The sequence below is a fragment of the Alexandromys fortis genome, unplaced genomic scaffold (assembly GCF_014885135.2).
Source record: "Alexandromys fortis isolate MF-2015 unplaced genomic scaffold, M_Fortis_MF-2015_v1.1 scaffold_128, whole genome shotgun sequence".
NCBI lineage: Eukaryota > Metazoa > Chordata > Mammalia > Rodentia > Cricetidae > Alexandromys > Alexandromys fortis.
In genome coordinates, this window is record NW_026068012.1 from 557,114 (window position 1) to 582,585 (window position 25,472).

General features: G+C 51.6%; 1 protein-coding gene across 1 annotated transcript in view; it reads left to right on the forward strand.

The window, feature by feature from the left end:
* The first annotated feature begins 7,092 nt into the window (after positions 1–7,092).
* The window catches only part of Sim2 (SIM bHLH transcription factor 2), a 39,735-nt gene continuing 21,355 nt past the window's right edge, over positions 7,093–25,472 (forward strand). The window contains exons 1-3 of the mRNA XM_050162148.1: positions 7,093–7,267; positions 14,927–15,009; positions 17,615–17,704. Of these exons, the coding sequence (XP_050018105.1) occupies positions 7,093–7,267; positions 14,927–15,009; positions 17,615–17,704 (348 nt within the window). The remainder of the gene's footprint in view (positions 7,268–14,926; positions 15,010–17,614; positions 17,705–25,472) is intronic.

Here is a 25,472-nt window from a genome sequence, read left to right on the forward strand (position 1 = left end):
AAGATGAGGGGGGAACGAAGGCGTCGGAGTTGGGGGACCAAAAATATCCACAAACCGAAAGTCATTTGTCTGCTAACCGATGCTTTCTCCGGGGACAATATTCTTGAATTGAGGACAGGTGTTAATTTGAAGGGAAAAAAATGATTGGAAAACCTGCTCCACTCCTCGCGGACGGTTCCAGGGTGTAGTTCCAGGGCAACTAGGAAGATATTTCTCGTTTGTCCCTCCCTCTGTGACTCTCCCCCTCCTCCCCAATTTAAAACTGAGACCATTTGGACGGCCAAAGAGCGTTGGATTTTGTTTCTTAACCCAGAGCTACTCCGGAGTCTAATCCCAAAAGATTGATCCTTCAGCTCGAGCGGGCGAGAACTCTAGGGCGGGGAACATGGGAGCTGGGGACCGGTGCAGGGGTCTCATAGACGCTAACAAACAAACAAAACAACAAAAACCCACTGGCTTCCGACTACTACCTGACAGGTTCCCACCCACGGACCGGTCTCACCCTCTGCGCCCACTCGGGTGGGGATGGTGGGTCCGAAGCGGGCCTGAGTGACCCGGATTTGGAGGGGAGATGCCAGAGGCTCCCAGGCAGCTCACTTTGGGGCAGAGATCCACGCCCATGCGGGAGAAAGAGTCACGCTCACTGAGCAAACCTCCAGGTGCAGGAAAGCCCACTGCCGTCCAGGTTTGCGTTTGTTATCAACACGAAAGTTTTCCGGCTGAAAAAAAAGTCAGAAGGACGTAAAGAAAAATCTCACCAACTTGCCCCTGCCCGGAAGGTGGGAGTCCCAGAGCTGAACTGCCTCAGGGAATTGAGAACCCTCTCGTGGCGGTCAAGCCTGATCCCGCCCTTCCCCCTCGTCCCTCCAGCCAACCCCGACGCACCCGGGTGTGCCCGCTGCTCAGAAGCCCTAAGGTGGTTTCAGCGCCTGGCCAAGGGGACCACATTTACTCCCGGGTTTCATTAGTTAGTCCTGGAGTGCAGAACTTTGGCCCCCTCTGGCCTCAGTTCCTGAGAGTCACCCCTTCTCGAACGAAGACTGAGGGTGCTCTAGACACACACCCTTTAAAAATCCTACCTTTCACTTTGGCCTTTAAAAGAAAGAAAAACAAAATGGAAATCTGAGCAAGTCTGGGAGAAACCCGGCCAGGCGGGGTTTAGATTCGCTTTGGTCGCCCAGGCCCGGCTGTGGCACGCCAATCCTGCCTACGCGCTGTCCTTTAACTTTCTCTCTAAACTTCTAAGGAGCCCGTATATTCCAGATTTGTTTAGAATAGGGAAGAAATTCCTCATTGGCAATTTGCAAGTTGATACAGTATGTTAATTCGACGAAACCCTCACTGAAGGAGGGGGAAGCAGCGAATCCATGCTTTCTTTGATGTCCAGAAATATGTATCTCAGGTGGGTAGGTTTTGTTCTGGCTCTTAAATGAGAGGGGTTTTTTTTAGGTTGAGTTTTTTTTGAAGGGCTGTTTCGGCGACGTCACAAATGAACTAATCGGTTTTCGGATTTCAAGGCGGTGTGTAATTGATGTAACCACGGAGGAATTTCAGTACACAGCCGACTAAGCCTCCTCCCGCTTAGGGGTTTTCAAACGCCACCGGCCTCCCTGAAAGCCGTGAGGATCGTTTGTAGAGGAAAGCAGGGCTTTGCCTGGTAGCAGGTGGGCTTTTGAGGGGGTGTTTCCGTTAAGCTGTCCCAAGAGTCCTTTATGAGAAACCTAACGGGTGGTGGCAGGTCAGGTGACAGTCACTCTTGGGCCAGGGCTCCCCCTTCCTCTGCCTGGAAGGGGCTAGCTTGAAGCTGGGCAGCTAAGTGTGCCTGCAGCCTAGGCCCCCAGGAGGTCGCTGCTTGTTTGTATCCCTCCCTCAGGGGGAGCCTGTAGAAGCCCTCAGCTGTTGGCACCCTCTCAGAGACCAGAAGGAAGCAAGGTCTGGCTTAGAAGACTGAAAGGGAACCTGTAAGTGAGGGGTTTCCCCTTAATCTCCAGACAAAGATAAAAGGAAAGTCGGCTTCACGCAGCCCCGGGGATAAGCCCCCCCCTCCGCCCCCGTAGGAACTCTGGTGATCCCTACACCTAAATGCCTCTATTTGAGAGAAGGGCAGAAGAGGGCAGCACCTTCTCCAGCCTTTACTGCAGTAACTGAGACACCCCTGGGAGTCACCACCCTGGAATCTGTAGTTGTCCTGAATTGCCAAGTCTAAGGAGAATTGTTTTTCTCTGAATCCTGAACCCCCCCCCCCCCCCCCCCCAGTCCCGGCAGTCCTTCTTCAGAAATGACATCCCGGTCCTGCACATTGTCACAGAAATGACATCCTGGTCCTGTACTGTNAGGGTGTTCAGGCCTTAGGGAGAAGCTCACAGGAACAAGAGCTGGTATCCTGACTGCCGGTGTGGCTACTCCTAGGGCTCTAACCTACAACTCTGCAAATGTGACTACTGGACCCAGTGTGGGAAGGTGGTTCTGTCCCATTACTGGGATCTAGTAAGATAATTAGACACCTACACCAAGCTAAAACAAACACTTTCTCCAAAGAAGTAACTCTCAGTGAGAGATGAGAGGGAGGGAGGGGGGATTTACACTAGTTGGGAAGGAACAGAGTGTTACTGTTTTGAACTCGGCCAAAATAAATTATTCTGAAATTACTCTGGCTACCTGTAATTTTTTTAAACAATGTGTTTGTTACTACTGTAATTGTCTGGGAAGAAACGAAGGCAGGAACTGCAGTGTCTTTTTTGGGGGGGGGGGATAGCTCAAACCAGGAAGACTTCCAGTTATGAGATAGTCCCATCCCCGTGGAGCCGGTGGGAATGAGTGTTGCTGAATAAGCACACCCGCTAGTGCCTACGTGGACAGCGGCTTAGAATCAGATAGTCTCCTATCTCTGAGCCTTCTAGATCGGCTGTTTCCTCTGTTAGCTCAGGAAGTCGATAGTCTTTGATTTCACTTTGAGGCTGGAGAAAAGCCGGGGACAAGAGGGTTTTCCTACTACTACTACTACTACTACTACTACTACTACTACTATACACACACACACACACACACACACACACACACACACACACGCCAAATCATCATCAATCTCCTTGCATGCATCAACTTCGCCGAGAGGCCATCTTTGAAGGTGAAGGCCTTGATCTCACCCCAAAGCTGGTTTCTGCCTGGGATGGGCCTCAGGTAGGCATGGGGCACGCAGCCTGGCAAGAACAGTTGCAGGCATCTGAAGCGGAAAATCCAAACAGATGTGGGGTAGCCTGCCCCCCTTTTTTCTTAGGGCCCACATTTCATCCAGATTAGTTTCCTGATGGAAAATTTCTAAGAGCTGTGCTTCTGATCCAGCAGATTGGGGGTGCGGGTGCCCGGCCAGCAGGCGGTCAGAGGGGTCTGCAGACCACTTCTTCACAATCTGCAGGCTCCTTCCCGTCAGTGGGTGAAGAGCGGGACCTGGGATCCCAGGGTCTCTGCATTTCTGCTTCTGTCTTAGGGCCCTAAGGCTGGTGCTGACACTTCTGATCATTCGACACCATTTTTTTTTTTTGCGCACCAATAAGTCCCCTGTGGAGAAGAGGTAACTTCGACTGATCTTTGTTGCAGTATATGCCATGCAATTGCCTGCATATATAGCAGGAAGACGCTTGAAATCTGATCTGCCGCCAACTTCAGTCCAAGAGTCAGGGATGAGTAGTGGCTGTACTAAACTATGGTCAGCTCCAAATAAAACTTGTTCAGGGCTTGGTGCTCAGGCTCAGTAAGTAAAGGGCTTATTACTAAACATAAGGACCTTGGATCTCCAGGAACCACGTAAAAAGTGGTGAGGGAACAGGAGATCTATAATGTCCGCACTGTGAGGTGGAGACAAACACGCAGGCTGGGGCTCTCTAGCCCGGCGGTCTAGAAGTAAGGAGTTCCAGGGTCAGTGCAGAGACGGGTTCAAAACATGAAGTGGCGAGAGAGAGAGAGAGAGAGAGAGAGAGAGAGAGAGAGAGAGAGAGAGAGAGAGAGAGAGAGAGAGAGAGAACACGCTCTTTCTCACGTTAACCGGAGTTTCTACCTCGGTAATGTCCCGCATTCACGTTGTGGATGTCTAAGAGTCCTGCCCTGAGAATCCAAGACTCTAACTCCCTCGGGAAAGCTCTAGCTGGGGCCCCAAATAGAGGCCGGGGTTCTTCATTATCCCACAGAGACATTACACTCATTTCCAGATGAAAAACTTCTAGTATTGAGATCTCTGCCCAAACACTTGTACTTATGATGGTTGGCGCTGGGGACCCCAGTTCCATAGCCCTGCGTGTGGTGTTTGGATGTCCGCTGAGTCAGCCTCTGGGCGTAGAGCTACCTACATCATGCCCACTTTAATCGCGATTGCCACCCCCAAACCTGAGACCCGAAACTATCTTGCAGATGCTGAAAGCGGCTGCCACTGTGAAAACCCAGTCGCAAGAGTTCAAATGCGCTTTCTTGTTAAAAACTGGGAAATTCGTTTGAGACGTTTCGGTTCTTATTACTTGCCGGGTTTCTCCCACCTCCACTTAACCATGTTTCTACGATCTGGATAATCCCTTCCAAGCCGGGAAGAATTCTCCGGAGTCCATAATTGAGGGTCGGGAATCCTGGGGGGTGGGGGAAACATTAGACCCTTCCTGTAGCTGCCGAGGTGCTGCAGGAGCGCGCTCAGGGGAGGCCGGCGAAGCGACCACAGGGTAGGTCCGCAGTCCTGCTCGCCCGGAGCCCCTTCCCAGCGAAATCCGGGACAGCCAAAGGCACAATGCCACACGGGACTCCCGACGAAGATGCAGGTTTGGACACTGGGTACTCGCGCCACTGGCAAGCTGCCCATGCCTTACACGTGCACCTTACTGCAGGACCCAGAAAATCTCTCGCAGCTCCGAATCCGCAAAAGCAAAGCGCACAAAGCGCGAGGTCCTTTGAGCTCCTGCCTGGAGCGACTTCGCGCCACCCGCTGCGTTGCGTTTTTTAGCAGGGCACCAAGGGGCACAACGTGAAGCCCATAACAGTCTACTGTGGCCTAGTTCACGCCTAGAAGGCCTTCGAACTTCGGGTTCTCAAAGAGGGTCCCAGGAAAAGGCCAGAAGCATCTTCTGCAGGCACAGAGGGCCAGAGCTCAGCTCTCCTGGTGCGGATGAGGGAAGTCTGCAGGTACCAGGAGCCAGTCGGTCTGCAAGCTCCTCTCAGACTGGACGGAGGGCTAGAGAGAGAAGAATGTGGTGGTGACGCTAGGAATCAAAATACCCGGTTCGGGCACCCGGTTCCCAAGGTCAGACTCAGCTCACAACTGAACAGCCACCAAGAGAACCAGGGGGGAACACGGCCACAAAAGGAACTGCCCTGAGACCTGACCGCGTCTGTATGGGATCCCGGACGCCTCGGAAGTTGGCATCTGATCCGCGTGGGAAGGCTGAGGTTCCTAAGAGGAGTGGGGGTTCTCACGATCGCCAACGCCCAGCGTGCGCGACGGCGATGCGACTGCAGCGTCTTCACCTATCCTGGCCTCACTAGCCCGGGAATCCGCGCCGGATTATTTAACGTAGGGTGGCCCGGTGGGAGAATGCTTGCACTCTTGGCGACCGAGTCTCCCTTCTCCAAATGCCTCTGCTCCATCTCCGTGGGTCGCATCAGAGTCCCAGGGTGACCCTGGCTCTGCTACATACAGCCTAAAGTCCTAACCCAAAGCCGATTGCCCACATTCCCGCTACCCCCTTGGTCACCAGAATCCGAGCAATTGGGTTCTGTTCCCGCCAGCGCCCAGGATGAGGCTTGGCCCTAAGGCTCAGCTCTCCCACGTGCCCTCCTGCCCTCGCTGTGCGCCCATGGCCTCTCACTCCTCTCGGGAAGGCGCATGTCTTTTTTTGCCCGGGTGTTTCTAGAAGAGAAAGGGCGGAAAGGTCACTTCGGTGCATATTTGCCTGTGGATGAGTGGTGTGTGCGTGCGTGTGTGTGTGTGTGTGTGTGTGTGTGTGTGATATTTTTCCCCTCGGGCGACCCCCTTTAGGCGAGTGACCCAAGGAAGGTGCGAGTGTGGGACCAGCTGCAGGATTGGTCCTCCCTGCGGGGCACTTGGCCAGCTGTTCGCGCCGCCTCTTCTGGGCCGCTCCCACGGGTGACCTGCCTGGAGCCATCGTGGAAGCCACTGCACCCCTCCCTTCTTTCTCCTTCGCCGCACCCAGCCTCCCATCTTTGAGCCTAGGTCCTGCCACTCATCCTCCCGACCGGGTAGGCACGGAAGCTCACCCTGTGCGCTCTCCCCGACTTACCCCCAGTACGGGAGCGCGCGGGTTTCTCACGGGCAGTCCCTGGAGGCGGCGACGCGGTGGCGCGCAGGCGACTCCCTGGCCGCAGCGGGGTCGGAGGCGAGATTCAACACCCCCGCTGCGGCCCCTCCCCCTGCTCCCCTCCCCGGGGCTGCACAGCGCGGCCCAGTGCTCCGCCCGAAGGCGGGTCCGCCATAAACAAACGCAGCTCGGTCGCACGTGGACCGCGGAGCAGCTGCGTCTGGCCACAGATCGCGGGCTCCGGACGCTCGGGCTCCAGACACCCGGAGTCGCCGGGAAGGACAGAAGAGCGCCGCTAGCTCAGGATTGGCCCGGGCCGCTGCCACCTCGCTCGGCTCCGCTCCCGCCCCATGGCTCCGCAGCGGCCGCCGCCGCCGCCGATGCTGCCTTTGCGTTCTGAGGGCTTTCGCCGCAGCGGGTGCAAGCCCTCCTTTAAGGAATAAACAGGATCGCCGACAGCTCACCCGCACAGTACATCCCCAGGAAGGTCGAGACCCAAAGGCTGGAGAAGAGGAGAAAGAGCGAGCAGAAAGCAGGACTCAGGTCCACACGGGACAGTCCGTTCCCTTGGCTCAGCCGAGAGCGGGGCTGCGCAGCTGGTTTGAGACAGACTCAGTGCTGGCGACTGTGCAGGAGCCGCTCCGTCCTCCACGCCGGTCTCTCGCACCTGCGGGAGTCCTACACCCTCGGACTCACCTGACCCCTGGCGTCCCCATCCCCATCCCGGCTGCCACAGCCGGAGCCGGACTCCGCGGTCCTGGAGCACGGCGAGGGCTAATATGCCCCGAGCCGAGGCACGATGAAGGAGAAGTCCAAAAATGCAGCCAAAACCAGGAGGGAGAAGGAAAATGGCGAGTTTTATGAGCTGGCCAAGTTGCTCCCGCTGCCCTCAGCCATCACCTCGCAGCTGGACAAAGCGTCCATCATCCGACTCACCACCAGCTACCTGAAGATGCGCGCAGTCTTCCCAGAAGGTGAGGCTGCAGGTGGGCGTCCGGAGACGCGGTATGGGGGGGAGGGGGCGGGTGCGCGCAAAACGGAGGCTGCAGCGTGGCCGCAGGAGAAGCCCACGAGCCGCAGCTACTGTGGCCGTGTCTCGGAGAGGACGCGCTTGCAGTTTCTACGAGGGCCCGAGCTAAGGTAGAGGGACGGGGCTGCGCCCGGCCAGGCGATCCAATCACCTCTTAGTTCCGGGCAGAGTGGGGGGAAAAAAATCAAGCGTTATCCCTGGGTTGGTGATTGCCAAGCTGGCATGGGCACGCTAGTTCATTTGGGTTGTTCTTTTTCCTTCCTTTTCCGGTCTCCCTCTTCTCACCTTCTTCCCTTTCTGTCCTTCCTTCCAATACCAGTTCAACTTGGTCTTTCTCCCTTTCTCTTTCTCTCTGTCCCAGTCTAATTTTATTTCCTTTTCCCCTTTCCCTACTTCTTTCTCGCCTCTGCGTTGGGTTTTTGTTTGGTTTTGTTTTCGGTTTCTTTCCCATCTCTTCTCTCCTTTTCTGCTGGTGGTAGGGGACCTCGCTGCTCTGCCTTCCACAAGCGGTTGGATGCACAGTAAGGCGCAGGCATCCCAGGCCAACGCTGCGGAGCATTTGTGGGTAGCGGGGCCTCTTGGGATCACTCTTCCAACTCGCCTCCCTTTGCTCTGGGAAACGATGATATGAATAGAAGACAAGAGAGTGGATGAGCCAGAAAGAAAAAGGGATTATTTCAAAAGCGGCGGGCGGGCCTGAGTGTAACATTTCGGGCGGGCCTGAGTGTAACATTTTAGGATTTAGAAGTACTACAGTGAGCAGTGGTCACTGGGCCAAGCTCTCTCCTGTCGACTCCGGTTGTAGGAAATAGCGGCCTACTAGATGGGCCCTCTACAGCGGGCACCCAAGGGTGACAGGGGGCTGGATCAGACACCACAGAGAAGCAGGTCTCAGGTCTGCTGAGGGATTCCGATGCTGTCGGAAAGCGCTGGCTCTGAGGCCTATTGCCTCCAGGACCTCCGGGCTCCGGGACTGGCAGTGCGGAGCAGGCCTCTTGGGGAGCCAGCGCCGGGGAAGGAAGACAGGCTCGCAAAGGCCGTCGCTCCGGTGGCGACAGGTGTCCCTAGGCCACAGGACTTCCCCATTAGTAATGTTTACTGCCGGGCACTGTACCCGAAATCAGTAAGCCGCCTTTGCGGCTGCCACCCGCAAAGCTGCTATTTCCTTTGTCTGAGTCTTAGTTGAATTTTCCTCCACTACAGTGGTGGAGCTCGGCGGTCTTGTCCGCGGGTGCAGCTTCGAGTCCTCGCTGCGGGGGCCCTGCAGTAAGTGCCGCGGACTCGGAGTACCCGGAACCGGGAGCCGGGGTGGCCAGAGGGTGGCTGTCCCCTTCCTCCCAGCCAGGCTTTGAGAGCTTTTGCTCCCGAACCCGACTGTCCTAAAAACCTACTCAGCTGGGCCCAAGGAACGTTCCTTAGGATTTCTCCCTTTGTGCGGGAAGCTGTTAGTCTGAGATCGCTAGTCATCACGGCCAATTATCAGCCCTTTGGCCCGAGAAGTAGAGGTGATTTCCCTGCTGCCTGAAGCTTCGGTGAAAAGGTGGGGGAAAAACTCAAACTGAGTTTTATAATGGCAGCTTTTCCTTAGCCTCCTTCCCTCTCGGGAAGAGAGTTATCTGGTGTTCTGCGATCAGCCTTCATATCCGCATGCTACAAAATAGGTGTGGAACTCGGGCCTCCTGCCCTACTGGTTTTTAAAAATTACAAAGAAATCATCGAAAGAGTAAATGGCCTTTCATCAATGAATTCGAAGAAACCAGGGGGAGGCCCGGGCGAACAGGACTAACTAACTGTAGGTTATTCTTGTTTGGGAGCTGGCCAGCATAGACTACCAAATCCCAGACAGTGTGGTGTGGACGGTACAGAGGCCATTTAAGCAAGCTCTTGTCTGGGAGGCGCGAGAAGGCGCTTGGCTGGGTCCTGGGTTCCTGCAGGAGTGGGTGGTCTGTGGGTGCTGCCCTGAGCAACTGTTGCATCGGATGCTGCCCAGTTGAGGGGCCACCTCTGCCTGGTACGGGGTAAGTCTGGAGTCATTTGGCTCTAGAAATTTTTGGAAGTGGCTCTGAAACTGTGGGGCCAAGGTGAGGAAAGGGAAATGCCCCAACCCCACCACCCATCTCCTGCAATACTGTGGAGGAAATGCTGTTAGGGAAGGGGCAGCCTAGGGTCTAAGGAGCTGGCCTGCCCCCTCACCCTCTGGGTGATACCTCTTCCGCTCAGCAGTTAGGAAGCCGAAGTGGGGGGGGGGGTCACAAAAAGCAGGGTCTTGTCTTTTGAAGTACCTCTGTTATACAGACTGAATTATTCCCTTCTCCCAAGACAGTTCTCCCTGTAATCCATTTAGCCTCCTTTGGGGGAACCCCGATCTGCTAAGGACTACAGTGCTGATGCCAATCTAGACTGTGCCTCTCAGGAGGCTTGGTCAGGGCAGTCGCGGGCACTAATGGGATCTTTAGAAATGAAGTATGGTGTAATACCTCAGAGGACCCCCTTCCTAGCTGGGGAAAGGGGGGCCAATGAGGGACAGGCCAGCGGTCCAGCTAATGCCAGTAACTGGCAGGTCTGTAGTCCAGCAGTGTGGAGATTACAGGAAAGAGAAACCGGGAAGGGTCGGGCAGCAAGCTGGCGAAGTCCGGTCGCTTGAGGAATACTTTCCATTTTTGCAAAGGCTTCCAGGTCTTCTGCCACGTTGTCTCTGTTGTCTCCATAAAGGGGCCCATTGAGAACTCGTGTCCCTGCAGCATTGTTGTGGATGCAAGTGAGAGAAAACACAGGGAGCCTTGCAACAGAACCAGAAGCCCACTTCATCACTGTGCTGCCCACAAACCCTTGAAATGGCAAGGAGGCAGGGCAGCATGTCATGTCTAAAGTCCCCCCCACTTTCTACCTATTTTGTTCCAATGCTGAACTGATATGGGAGGTAAGCAGTGGGGAGGGCAGCTCAGGCTAGCTGGGATGGTGCAGCCTGTGCTCCGCTGGGCAATCTGGCTCAGCATCTGGAGGGTGCCCGTTTCTCCCATCCAGCCCAGAGCCACCGCTGCTGTTAATTCCACCAGACCATCTAAGAGAGCCCAGAGCCGGTAAGGGTGTTCCCTCTGGATCCAGCACTCCACTCCTGGTGGGAGAGACTGGCCCAAGGCTAGGCTCAGAACTAAATCGCCTCTCCTGTTTCTGTTTCCATGTCGGGGGGGAGGGGGAGAGTCATGGGCGCCTCATCCCAGTGCACCAACAAGAAAGCAGCACACACGGGGGGGGGGGAGTTCATGGCCTGAAATACACCAGCGGCTGGATTCTTTGGGGTTTGAATTCAGTAGCATGCAGCCCCTCACTTCTCTATCAAAATACCCAGCAGGGTTGAACTGATTGGGTTATGCTTTCTTTGGGTAAAAATGATTTGATTTTGAAACTTTGGTGAGGACACTCTTGCCCTATGCCTATATGGAATTATAGACCACGGAGGCTGTTTGCTATGGAAATCCAAAAACATGTTCGATATTTTTAAGACCATCATTTTAAGAGTAATATAGGTTTTTGTTTTGTCTTTACAACCCTCTCTCTATCTTCACTTTGAAACTTGTGCTTAGAGGTTGGTGTGGTCCCTGTCGCTGGTGCAGTCCTTGACTTTGGAGAGGGAACTGGCGTGCTGGCATGCTGCAGAGTAAGAAGCTGCGGGTGGGACCGCAGCTCCCTGAAAGAGAACTTCACCATGGGCATGGGTGCCTTGTTCTGCTAGGTCACTTTCTCTCGGGGGTGGCTAATGGGGCTTGATCCTACACTTAATAGGGCTATTTATTTAATCAGCCTTAGAGGCTGCTATCTCAGGGGCCTTTGCCTTGCTGTCAGAGACTGTACAGTCTAGCCTGTGGTGGGATGCCCAAGTCTTGAAGCCAACCCCTTCCTTGTCCCCCAATCTGGTAAATGGCCACCCCGCTTTAAAGACCCACTGTTCACAGTTATACCGGGTGCATGGTCCACCTTGGCCCCCTGATCTGGAAAGGGGGTACCAGGAGGGGCTTTTTCGGGGACCTGGAGAGAGCAGAAGGACTCTGAGGGGGTGGCACGAGTGACCCGGAGACAGTTTACTGGCACACTGTCTATCGAGGAGGCGCATTAGAGGCGCTAACTGGGAAAACAAGCCAGAGGTCTAAATCTCAAGTCTGGCTTTTACACCCTGCATCGGCTGCGGCCCCAGCGACTGCTGAGCCCAGTTCAGGGCGAGGATTCCTGGTGGTGTTTAGATCCATGTGGGGGTGGTAAGGCTTAGGCGACTCCTGTAGCCATTCCCTTGAAAAGAGGTTGGCTCCTCACCCCTACCCATTTTGACTGACTTCTCCAGAAACATGCCCTCTCCCCCACTCTGAAAGAGGGATAATTGGGAGAGACCTAGAAGGAGGACGAGGGACTATGGGGTACTGATGGCTGGCACTGCAGACACGGGGCTCAAGTCAGTGCTCCCTAACTTAGTCCTAAGACAAGTCCTTTACAGTGGAGATCAGGAGAGTGCCTTAAACAACAGAGAGAGGAAAAACAGGCCAGAACTCTGCTGGAGAGGAGGCTCCCTAACTGCAAGGGTGGGGGCCAGGCAGCGCCCCTCCAGAAGGAGGGAGGTGTTAATGTCATTGTATTTTCACAAGACCCCTGTGAAGAGTTTCTGTGCCACCACTTTTACACACTCAGTGTTGAGGGGTGAGAAAGAATGGATGTGGGGCCGCACTGTTTTCATCCAGCTATGGCCCCCATTTTCCTGACCAGCAGAATCCTGCTTATTGGTACAGTAGTATCTGTCCTTGCCCCTGAGTTGCAAGCCGCCCAGTGAGAAACTAATTTCACTTCCTGCTCTAAATCTCTTGTTTGTAGTCCAGTGTTTGTGGTCTGTGGTTCATGTCTGGTGGTACCCCCAAGAACCTGGCTGAGACCCCCCCATAGTTGCTCATAAGTTGTTTGTTGACCAAGAGGCCAAGAGAGGAGGGACCCTACTTAACCTCTTGATGCCAGTGGTCTGCTGGTGTTTAAACTGAAGGACAAGCAGTATGGGGCCAAGGACTAACCCCAGGATAGCAGAGGAGAAATCACTAGAAATGGGCATGCGGCCTTGGCTCCCCCTCAAGTGGTCTCAGTAATTTCTCTCTGAGGTCTCACTATGGGACCTGGTCTCCTATCTGGGGGCTCTCAGCTTGCAGAGGTTAGTAAGTGTTGGGGGGCCAGTATTAAGTCTGGGAAACTGCAGGGGGGTTGGGTTGAGCTCTCTTCCTGGGGACCACCACTAACTATGAACTCTGGGGGCAGCCCATCCCAGGCTTCAATTCCGCCCCCCACCCTTCAGATAACTACCTAAACCCCTTGGTGGGGTCTAGACAAGGGGTGTTCCCTGGTGCTTCAGTTTTCGGGGGGCATATGTAGCTCTTTCCAGCAGACCTCTTTCCAGCCTCCTTTCCTCATGACAAACCTTACTTTATCCCGGCTCTAAGTTCAGCCCAAAGTATACTTTTATGGGCTGAGTGAGAAGACCTCTCCTGTCGCGGCTCCTAATGGAACAGCTGGCAGGGCCGCTGCTGTGGGATGAGGTGGTTGTGTGTGGGAGGCAGGGGAGTGGAGGAATTGTCCAATTGCAGCCCAGGCACCTCTGCCAGATCCATAGGAGGCACATTTTTGAGAAGGTACAGGAAAATCATAGTGATGTACGAAAACATCTAGGTATTTGTACTATACCAAAATAGTCCTACATGTTCAGGGCCCTGCTAGTTGTGGAGACAGGACCTCCACGGGTTTCTGAGCAAGCCCACGATGAAGGCATCTGGTCGGGAGGTCATTTCCAAACGAGAAGGATCCCTGAAGATTCACTCTGGGAGAAGCAGGAACATTGCGGGGTGGCAGGGAGGGGTAGGGGGAGGTCAAGGAATCAAGGATGGTTTCATGGCTGGAGCACAACCCAAACTCAGGAAGGACCCAGAGGCAGAGGAGGTGGCAGTCGCTGGTACTCATCTGTCCTTTGTCAGCAATCAGATTCCCTAGATCCTAATTCGTTCTTCTCAGCGAACCTCCTGGAATTTTACACTTGATTCTTTCCAAGGTTGTCCCAGCTTTCCTCTCCACAGAACGAAGTACCTAGCCTGAAGCTACCTTTGCTGGGGGTGGAGGTTTCCGTGTGTGGGTGTTTGAAGAGAAGCTGATTCAGAACCATCCTTGCTCATAGGCGGAGCCTCAGGGACCAGGGATAATGAGCTGTATCTTTGCTTTGCACTGGGAGATAAGTGTAAATTAGCCTCTTCTCACTGCGAAGACCTAAATGGGAGCAGAAACTAGAGCTTACCCCTTTCTTTAGTTTCCGAGTGGTTTACAAGAATCCTGTACTGGACTTCGGGTTCGTTTTCTATTTCCTAGGACGCGATTTGCTAAAGCAGACCAGGATGCCTGCTCAGAGTGTTCAGCCTTATCTAGTGGCCCCTGACCTGTGCCCCCCCCCACACACACACTGAAGGCGCACAGGCGGGAAGAGATTTGGTCTAGCCTGCAGTTCCCCAGAGGATGCTTCTACTGGGTCCTTGGCTCACCCCATCAGAGAAACAGGCATGAACAACACGGTGTGGGGTGGAGGCTCGAGCTCCCGCTGAGACTCTAGTCACCTGCCTTCCTTTGCGGGGTCACAGCAGCTGGGGCGGAGGCGTGGGAAGAGGGAGATAGGGAAGGGCCGGGCTCCCTCTTCCCAGGTGCACTCTGGGATGGAAGGAAGGTGGTAGGAAACCTCAGATCTTAAGGAATTCGGGTAGGTGGAGGTGATGGAGGACCCCTGATTGTGTGAAAACAGTCAAGTGCCCCCAAAAGCCACCCACCAGAGTGTACCTAGAACTCTGGAGATTGAGTTCCCTCCCGAGAGGCTGTGGGCGCCCAGAAGACAGAGGGTCAAATGACCCGGTGATCTTTGCGGGCTGCACAGGGTAGGGGTGAGAGGAGGGCCAGAGCGCAGGTCCTGGGGGAGTATTTACTGGTCAAATCGATAACCCCGTTTGGCTGCGAGGATAGCCGATTTCAAAGCAGATTAGATTACTTTGTGGCATTTCAAATAAAACGGCAATTTCAGACCCATGAGCACGTGGGCAACCCTCAGGGGCGGTGGATCCGGTGGGCTTCGGGAGCAAAGGCGGGGGGGGGGGGGGGGGGNGGGGGGGGGGGGGGGGGGGGGGGGGGGGGGGGGGGGGGGGGTTGGGGGCGGAGGGGAGGGACGGGACCAGGAAAGTTTGTTTTCGGTCTTTGGGATTTTGTTTCTGTTTGTTTGCCTCCTCCCCGTGGTTTTGTTTTTGTTTTGTTTGTTTTTAAAGATGAGGGTTTCTCTGTGCAGCTCAGGCTATTCCGAACTCAGTCTTGGACCATCCTGGCCTCGAACTCAGAGACCCTCCTTAGTGCTAGGATTAAAGGCACGCGCCACCACGTCTGGCTGCTAGGCTTTGGGTTTTGAGTTTTGAGTCAGCAAGGACTCAGCAGGGTGGCCCGTAGAGGTCGGAGCTGGAGCTGGGGCACGCGGGCTGTAGGGTTCCATGTGTCTGGCCTGGAACCCTGGCGTCTATGGATGCTGCGGTTAAATGTCTGCTTTATTCCCTTGTCCCAGGTCTAGGAGACGCGTGGGGACAGCCGAGCAGAACAGGGCCCCTGGACAGCGTGGCCAAAGAGCTGGGATCCCATTTGCTGCAGGTAGAGCCAATGGGACTCGCGTGGTGTCAGATGTGGGAAGGGATTCCCTGCAGCGCCCCAAGGCCGTAGAGACGAGGGGCAAAGGGCCCTGGGGTGACTCTGGTACGGAGTGCAGAGTCAGGCCAGCGCTACCCACACCCTGCACCCCACCAGCAATGCAGGAGTGTCTACTCACCCAATCCCCGTAACATTGGATTGGATCCTTGGCTCTTCTGCTTCGCCTTGGGGCAGACCTGAGCGGGCCCTGGAGACTAAGCAGGAGAGACTGCAGCTCGCTCGCTGGCAGGCAGAGCGCCCCAGCTCCCTAACTCCGCAGAAGTTGAGATGACAGAGGCAGTAAGGGAATCTTTGATTCTCCTTGGTTCCCCAACCCCATGCCAGATTCTTTTAAAAATTTTTTTTACTTCGCTGCACCCCTTCCCTCAGCTCTATTTTATTCTGAGCAAGAACTTGAGGACAGGGAAGTTATGAGATAGCCATGAGGTCGCAAACACAATTGGTCCAGTTCTGTGGGCCCCATCAATAACCCAGATGTGGGGCGTCCTCCGGCCCCATCTGTCTCGGAATTCTTGCTTGTTTTTGGGGTCAGGCACTAGATTCCCCAGAGGCCCCGGCCTTGCGGTTGGGGCTGGTAGCCCTGGCGCCCGCGCGGGCCGCTTCCACATCAGCGGCTGGGGTAGCTGAGGACAGCGCCACCTCCCTCGCGTCTCAAATGCGATTCTCAGAATCCCATCAAGGACGCGATTCATTTCCCCCACTCCTGTCATTTGTCTCTGCCACCGAAAAATGCTCATTGACGGCTATTTTGCATTTCCTTCTTCTATTTTGTTTTGTTTAAAAATGTTCATGGAAGGCCCAAGTGGTCGGAGAGACAGAGATACACAAACGCCCAGCTCCTTGAAAACCTTTGCTCCAAACCCGGGGTGATGTAAAACTCGCACACCCCCGGTAAGAGAGGATGGGGAGGGGAGCGGTATTTGGAACCTGGAACTTTCACAGCCTTAGCTGAGGCGGCAGAGTCGGGTGGGGGCCGCGGGTCTGTGCCCTCCTGAACGCTGGGAGCTCACTGGCAGCCAGGAACTGGCTGTTTGCGTATTCCAACCCCCTTCATACTGTGACATTCACGTCAGCAACGACTAAGACCTAGCTACCTAGAAGAAACCCAGTGGGTAAAGTGAGCGTTCCTACAAAAGTCTTCCGTGGGTAATTCCTGTGGGGCGGACGCTCCACACTTCCCTCTGAGAACAGGATTTTTTTTTTATGGTAAGCTACTGCTGGCAACTTTCAATTTTTAATCGTAACTTTAAAAACTTCCGTTCATTTCCTTAGATGCAGTGAGAGATTCATTTGGTATTTCTTAAATGAATTTGGAGTCCAGCATCCAGATCAGAACGTTAGAAACTGATTTTTGGTTTTCATAAGTGAAATGTCACTGATTCCGTTAGGAAAATACTACATAACTGAGTTAAAACGGGACAGATTTTTTTTTTAAAGTGAGTTTGCCGTTAGTGTAATCAAGGTAATAGCGGGTTTGACGGCAAAGAATTTTGGTAGCAAACTATGTGATATAGCAGGATGTAAAGATACCTTCGTTTTATTTCCACAGCATCCTTTTTACCATCCCAACCCCATTTGAAGGACTGTTTTTGAAGAAACTCTGCAGTAATCTGCTTTCAATTACATGCTGTAAAAATAGAATTTGTAGCCAGAAATTAATTTGGGATATTTTTATGGGTGCCCACTGTGAGTTACATAGTGCTTTTTAAAAAACCAACTTTTTTACTCCTTTTTTTGGGAATTCCCGATCTTACAATATGAATGAGTAAATACAATACAGTTTCTTCTTTTCAGAAAGTGTGTAGTCTTTTTGTTCTTCTTGCTGCTGCTTTCTTTTGTTGTCTGAAACACGTTATTTCTGGAGGGTTAGCCAACTCAGACAGAAATCAGAATTTCATTGGAGCCGTTTTCATTTGTCAGAAATCGATACCTTTTTCCTCCCTGACTTTGGCAAAGGTCATTTGATCTCTTTCAAAGTCTAAATGCTTGATTCTGTAGCCACAGTCTGGTAGAATAATCCGGCATATTGTTTTATTTTCTGGCGAATGGCAATGGTAGGAATTTATTATTCAAATGGTACTTAGGGGTAACTAGAAAACGGTGGCAAATAAAGTGTTGGTCCTTGTGGTATGAGCGACTGCCAGTTCCCACATTAAGCTGTCCATAGAGCAGTCGATGTTCCCCTAAGAGCCATAGAACGCCGGATCCATTCTAAGTGCTAAAATAAGCCCAAACAATAAAGCCACGACGTTCCAACTGAGCGGGTTACGATATCTCAGACGGTTTGCGTCCTTCTGTAATGCGCACGAAAGATCGCTTTAAAAGTGCTCTGAGCGCCTTGGAGAGCCTACCTTGGGAAGTAGGCAAGCTGCCCTGGGCTTTTAATTCATCATCGTATAACAAATATGCACACGTATAGTGTTGCCCTGGGGGCCCATGCGTGCTTAGCAAACACTGTTCCTCCCCTCAGCCCTTCTCCTCCGGCCCAGTGTCTTCTGGCTGCTGGAGTCTAACTACATTCTCTCACGCTGACACTTTCTCTTTACAGACTCTGGATGGCTTTGTTTTTGTCGTGGCCTCTGATGGCAAAATCATGTATATATCTGAGACCGCTTCTGTCCATCTAGGCTTGTCTCAGGTAGGTACTGCCGATTCTCTGGGTCCATTGAAACAGTAAATGTTACGTTGTGACGGTTTCCCCAACCTGGAATGACTCTGTTTAAGGTCTGCTTTTGTCTGAGCACAGTCCATAATTGTAACCTCCCCCCCCCTGCCATGGACATTACACGGGGGGGAGGGGGGGGGCTCCTCTCATGACATTTATGTCCCTACTTTCTTTTTGTTTTGAGTTAATATCGGTCTGTCTCAACTTTGGCCAGTCCTGTTCTGAGATTTTGCCAGATTTCCTGACCTGTCATTTAGCAATGTGAGGTAGACCAAAAAGAGCGTCCCCCTCCCCCAGGGAAACACTTCTGACCCTTCTATGCTTGCTCACTGTCTGCATGTGATATCAGGCGTGGCTGTGGATCAGAAGGAAGCCTCTTTAACTGGGTTTTGTGTGACGGGTGCACTGGAGAGACAGGGAAGGGGCCGACTCAGGGGTTGTTCCTGTGGAATTCAGGGTCATTTTTCCTGAGTTTTTTTCCAGGTCAGTGGCTGTTTCAGTGGAGCATTTTATAGGGCTTCTGACAGAAAGTCACAGCCAGCTCACCACTACTGTGCGAGGTCCTGGTTTCTTTAGAACTCTCCCAGAGTGCCATTCCTTAGAGGAAGGAGGTGGGCTCAGCTTGCCGGTCCCCAGAGAGTTTGCTAGATTGGAGAGGTTGAAAGGTCACTCCTGTTCACTCCATTCATGGCTCATGGTGACAAGTCACATTAAAAAAAAAGTGTTCTTTGATCAATTTCACTTCAGAACCAATGCCTTTCCTCCACTCCTGCCTTTTTTGTTTTGTTCTGTGACCCACTGAGCTTGACTGGAGCCTTCGGTGTGACTGCTAGCTTCAAGTTATTCACTGGAGCCTGGTGGAGTCATCAGTGAGTAGACAGGCAATGACTCCCCTTCTCTCAGTGATCAATAGCCAATAGTTCAGCGGTGAGGGGCGGGGCCTCCAAGCCCCTCCCTCACCCATGCTCCTTTCCAGCCTGTGGATTTCCCACTTCTGCAGTGCTCCTGAGCCTAAGTGGCGGTGGTACAGACTTCCTGTTTAGGGCTGAGAGGTCAATGTTACTCGTTACTCATTCGCTTGAGCAGTCATGTTCCTGTAAAGTGGCCACCTCTCAGGTGCAAAGAGACAGTACCCACGGCCCCGCCCATCGAGACCTGAGAAGGTCCCCCTACCCCGCCCTGATGAGCTGAGAGGAACATTTGTCTGTGGCCATAAACACGAATATTAGAAACTCACTGGGAAGTCAGGCTTTTTGGTTTTGGTTTTTCGAGACAGGGTTTCTCTGTGTAATAGTCCCAGATGTCCTGGAACTCCCTTTGTAGACCAGGCTGGCCTTGAACTCACAGAGATCTGCCTGCCTCTGCCTCCTAAGTGCTGGGATTAAAGGCCTGCACTACCACTGCCCTGCAAGGGAAGTTTCTGTTTTTATAGAGCAGGAACTAAATGTTTCTCTTTGTTATGAGCTGTCAGTGTAACCAACCGATGGTGGAGGACACTAGAATTAGTGATAATATGGAGAATAGAGGAAACGTGGAGACTCTGAACTGTGGGCTTCTCCCTGTAGTTAGGCAAAAATGAACCATTTTCATTGAAAGGAAAAAAATCACCAAATTTAGAAACCACTAATGGTGAAGTCCCCTTTGTTTTTCTGTCAAGCAACACATTTTAAAACATTTGTTGACTGGTGTGTAACTTCCTCCTGTGCGTCCCCTGCTCCTGTGCGAGTGGGTCTGTGCCTCTGTGTTGTTCTAGCAAAGTCAGTGAGTCGCATATCATAGTTGGGTGGAGGTTTCTTTTCCTCCAAAGGTCCCTCCTCCTCCCTCCTCCTTCACCTTCTTCCCTCCTCCTCCCTCCCTCTCTCCCTTCTTTCCTCCCCCTCCTCCCCTCCGCTGCTTCCTCTCCTCTTCTTCCTCCCCTCTTCTTAAAAAGTGAGACCAGTTCTTCTGAATACAGCACATTAAGGACCAAGTCTTGTACCTCGTGACTCAGGATTGGCGTACTTGTCAGACGAAATGGTGTTGACAACATGAAATTTACTGTCTGTAGGGCTGGGCACAGAGCTTGGTGCTAGAGCACAGACTGCACCGAGGTCCCAGGTTCAATCCCCAAAACAGGAAAGAAGGAAGGTAGAGAGGGAGGGAGGGAGGCTTGTGGTTATTTTTCTATGAGTTTCTAGATCATTATTGCATGCAGAACTAGCCAGGGCCCTTTAGTTGTACTTGATCTGTGGTCAAAGAACCTTGATCGGATTATTTTTCACTTTTATTTGTAATTTGTAAAATCGCCGTTAGTCCTACAATAATGTCATAAATGTGACAAAACATGTCATCCTGTTTAGGCTGACTGCTCCGCAATCTTTTAAAATAACAAAGTTACTAATATTGAATATTAGACTTAGATCTGAGCTCCCTCAAAGTCAAAACAAAAAAAGAACATCAGTTATGTAGTTTTCATTGGACAGACACTCAAGGTCGGGGAACATGATTTTAATAATTTAAATATTAAAACATTGCCACTGACCCTCTCTCAAGGCACAGATTGAATAAACAACTTGTGATTGATTGACAACTTCATTTGAACCCAGGTGCAGAGTCCTTTTGCAGACACCTGTTAGCACTGGCCTGGTATCTGGAACATGCTGGCACAGCCTAGGTCCCGGGGTGTCCCCTTCTTCCAGTAGGTGGCTGGCTTCACCAGCCGGCTTCTACTGGTCGTTTTTCTCTTTCCATGTGGGAAATGGGATGGATTGACTGAGTACTCTAATCAAGAATGGCCACGGCGTGGGCCAGGTGACACACTTGCGTCCTGCTCCTGATTAGCTCCACAGAGGAAAGCTGGGCGACCACATGAGCTGTGGATCATGTTTCCTTTTGATCAGGTGCAGAAACAAAGCTTAGTAGCACCGCTTTTGAAAGGGGAGAGGGCTTCATGCTACTATGTTGCAAGAAGGTTGGAGGAGGGTGCCTTTTGATGATGTATCCCCAGAGAAAAAAGGACAGTTTAAACACCATGAAGCCAAATCAGCGTAGAGGGAGGGACCACAAGACCCTCTGAGAGCTGCAGAACAACTGGGTTCTTCCTGGTTCTGAAGCGAGGCTGTGAGCCCCAGTCAGCAGTTCCAAGACACAGTCAGGCTGCTGCCATGAGCCCCTTGTTGTTGTCTGGGGCTCTCTATGGTGAGCTATTTAAATAAGCAACAGCAAATCTGCCCCCAACCCGTCTCCTGCTCATGATTAACACCAGAGAGGGGGAGCTAGGCAGAGCAGAGCTCCAGTTTTTTTTTTTTCTGCCTTCTTTACTTAGTGAACAGAAGTACTGACTGGGATACTGTGCCAACTACACGTTTAAAAACATGTTTTGCATGCTGAGTGGTGGTGGCACACACCTTTAATCCCAGCGATCGTGAGGCAGAGGCAGGCAGATCTCTGAATTTGAGGCCAGCCTGAATTCTAGGACAGCCAGGACTACACAGAGAACCCTGTCACTATATATAATCATCCTTTGGGTTATTTCTGTATTACCGAGATGTGAAGCCAATATCATAAACCTTCATGTTATTAAGTTTATGTAAAGATACTTTCTTCTTTTTTTTTGTTTTTTTTTTTTTTTTGGTTTTTCGAGACAGGGTTTCTCTGTGGTTTTGGAGCCTGTCCCGGAACTAGCTCTTGTAGACCAGACTGGTCTCAAACTCACAGAGATCCGTCCGGCGTAAAGATACTTCTTAAATAAGACCATCAGAGATACAGGTGTTGGGGTTGGGATGTAGCTCAGTGGTGAGCATGTGGCATGAGTCCCTGGCTTCAGTCCCCAGAACAGCAAAATAAAATAAAGTCGCATCAGTTAGACTTTGGCGAGCAAGCTTAGTGATCCTGGCACCGCCTCTGATGAAGGACAGCCGGAGTCATTCACAGCTCTTACTTGTGTGGTGCCATCCCTTCTGTGTTCACAGAACTTACAGTGACGTCATCCGAGTAGATGATGTTGCTGTGGAGTACAGGTTACTCTCAGCAGTAGAGGGAGCACAGGGAGCACAGTTCTCATGAGCCAGGGCTGTGTGAAAGCTCGGAAAGGGATTACTCTGTCAGAATGGTCTAGAGAGGTAAAAATAGCCCTTCGTGCGTAGGAAGTCCATCTCTGTTTAAAGCCCATTATTACATTCTAAAAATAAATGGTGGAATAAGAAATCTATTTCTAAGTCAGGCAGTGGTGGCACATGCCTATAATCCCAGCACTTGGGAGGCAGAAGCAGGTGGATCTCTGTAAATTCGAGGCCAGCCTGGTCTACGGAGCAAGTTCCAGGACAGGCCCCAAAGTTACAGAGAAAGCCTGCCTCAAAAAACAAAAAACAGAAACAAAACAAAAAAGAAATCTATTTCTTAGGGGAGAATTTATTCCTTTATTTTGACTTTCTGTTAGCAAACAAATGTGACCATTGCTGCCAAATTCTGGTTTTAAAAGGACAGAAACAATCACATGTAAGCCGTGTCCTCAGCCCAGCTCAGTGTGGAAATAGAGACCCTTTGGGCCCAAAGTCTACTCGGTGTCTGTGCTCATACATCAAACACATGGACATGCTTAAGGTAGCTGGATGGGTTTTGGGGGACATCTTTATCTGTGAACATTTATTAAAGGAGTCCCTCCCTCCTTTCTTCCCTCCCTCCCGTCTTCCTTCAATTGTTAATAGAACCATTTTACTTATGTCTGATGATGGGAAAATAGCTGTGTATACATTTGAAATACCCATATGGTTTAACTATGACTAACTTATGTCACACAATGTCTAGGTAACTAACCCTCATTTTCAAAGACGTGCACATACGTGGAACACATACAGGAGAGTGCAGTATTGGAGAAGCATGCCAGACAGTGGCCAATGAAATGAGCAGCCCTGGCGTCGAGGGGCACAGACAGATCCCCTTTGCTCTGGGTATAAAGGGCAGCATCATGTTTGTTTACAGAGCTGAACCCCGAAGCTCAAACCATGTCAATTTAAAATGCTTCATCTGTTATACTCAGCAGCACGGCCAGCAGAGCCATGCACATCTCCCAGGGGCCTCGTCACTCTGCCTCTCCACACAGAATCCATCCCTTGGTGTGAACTTATCACATCAGCTTTCTGGGCAGGAAGAAGCCATTCAGCAAAGCAGTAAAAAGCTCTTAGCAGGAACGCCATGGCTTTTGCAGTCGGCAGGGCTTTACCGATTCTAAAACATCGCATTGACATTCTGTTTCAGTAAGGCTGAGATATGAGACCTGGGAAGTTTCATCTACATATTTATATATATATTGGGGGAGGCCTGGGGTGAAAGAGCCACGTTTTTTTTCCAGTATTCAAAAGCACAAGTACATATATAAATACAGGAAACGCCATGTCAACCATAATTTTGAGTTAAGGTCAGCACTGTTATACATGACTCTGTATTTTTTCCGTGAAGACATTTCCATTGTTTGAAGGCAATGGGGCTTCCTGGATGGCCTTAGAGTTATCCCATTCATATTTTTAATTATTTATTTTAATTTCTTTCTTTTTTCATTTTCTTTTTTCTTTTTCAAGACATAGTTTCTCTGTGTAACAGTCCTAACTGTCCTGGAACTTGCTTTGTAGACCAGGCTGACCTTGAACTCACTGAGATCCATCTGCCTTTGCTTCCTGAGTGCGGGGATTAAAGGTGTGCGCCACCTCTGCCTGGCTCTATTCGTGTTATAATGAACCCCAGAGCTCAAAAGACCAAGTTCTTCATCCACAAATCTTGCCTTGCTTTGAACTCAACCCCTTTCATGAGAACAGGAGCTGTGAAAGCAGAGGACGTGGTTTTATTACAGCGCAGGACTGTTCTGAAATCGCACTGGCGGGAAGGCGTTGTCTGCAGAGGGACATCCCTTGAGCATGTTATTGTTTTTCCAAACAGAACTTCAACCGTGAATGCTCACTTCCTTCTAAAACAGCGAGTAAGAGGGAAATAATTGGACAATATAAAATCCACCCTCGTCTCTGGTTTATTTTGTTTTTTAAAATAAGCCTTGAATTCGGGAGTGGGGTAGGGTGAGAGTAGACAGGGAGGTTGGTGGAGGGAAGGAAGGAAAATCAGGAGCCAGCCTGCCAACTGCCTTCACAGTGAACTCCCCCTTCAGAGAAGGGTAATGTTCCTGTCTCAAACAGCTTCAAGGTGGCTGGTCTATTCAGACCTTTTAGGGATTAACAAGAATTTTGTGCAAGAAAAATGATTCATTTTTATTTTTTAGTGAAATCTGGCCAGGGAGATGGCTTAGTAGTGAAGGTGTTTGTCACCAAAAAGCTTAATCTTTAGTCAGGCGGTGGTGGCACACGCCTTTAATCCCAGCACTCAGGAGGCAGAAGCAGGTGAATCTCTGTGAGTTCAAGAGCTAGTTCCAGGACAGGCTCCAAAGCTACAGAGAAACCCTGTCTCGAAAAACCGAACTGAACCAAACCGAACCAAACCAAACCAAACCAAACAAACAAACAAAAACCCCAAAACTTAATCTTCAGGTGAGTTCAAGCCCCAGGACCCACTCCGTGCAAGGAGAGAACCAAATCCAAAATGTTGTCCTCTGACCTCCCCACGTGTGCATACCTCCCCAACACACATGACACACACCACACACACACACACACACACACACACACACACACACACACAAGTAACCAATGGTCAACGTAATTTGAAGATGTTGAAGTCATGCGGTATATTTTCACATAGGCAGATCTGCATCGGGGTGGACTGCAAAGTCTCTGGTTTGGAGTGGGAGGGTTAAATGCGTGGGTGTCAGGGTGAAGTCCTGTGCTTGGATTCCCCATTGCTTTTTGCATAGTGTTCGAAGGAAGGACCCCACGAGTGATACAGGAAATAGAACAGTGGATGCAAGGGGGGGAGGCAAGATTTAGGATTGTAATTTATGTCAAAAGGCTAAGGAACTCTCCCATCTTGACGAACTGGAAGCGCTGGCTAGGAAGGATGGGAGAAGTAGTCACCTCTTCATGGTTTTGTGGCCAAGTGCTGGGGCTGGATGCTAAGGTAAAGCTGTGGGAACCTGCATGTCACTAAGCTGTTGTCAGAGTCACCCCTGGATAGGTGATCCTGCGACCTACAGCAAGGACCTCTGGGTGTACCAGCAGAGGTCGGGGACAGCCTCTCTCTGTCGTCTTGATCTGCCCTCTGCCTTGGCAGGGCTGAGAAGTCTTCAGATCCAACTAAGGTTCTTGCCACCCTAGGGCACTTTCTGTGTGAGTTTCTCTTGTTACTGTCTGGACTTTGAAGTCCACTGCCTCTGTTGGAATTAATACACCCACTCCTGCCTCCCTCCCCCCAGTAATACTGGGTATTACTTAATGTGATTGTTGGTCTACCTCAACTCTTTTGATTATAGCTCCAAACATAAGACCCATTATCACGGCACAAAAGTCTGCTCCACAGCCCTGTTGTGTCCGTGTGTGGCCCTGGAGGCCTGCTTTGGAGTTTCTGTGGGTGTGTCTGGGAGTTGGTGATGCCCAAATGTTGAGACAGCCATTTTAAGAAGTAACTGCAGTATCCTGTTGCCTCAGCCCTGCCCCCTCAGGTCACAGGTCATGCCAAGGGACACAGCCACACCCTGGTCACCCACAGGGATAAGCAGTCAGCTTGGACCAGGAGGGTCAGAGACACATTCCTGGCAATACCCGGGAGCTCTGGCGGTGCCTGGGGCATGCTTCAGTGCTGATACAGAAGGGGCCTTTGTCTGAGT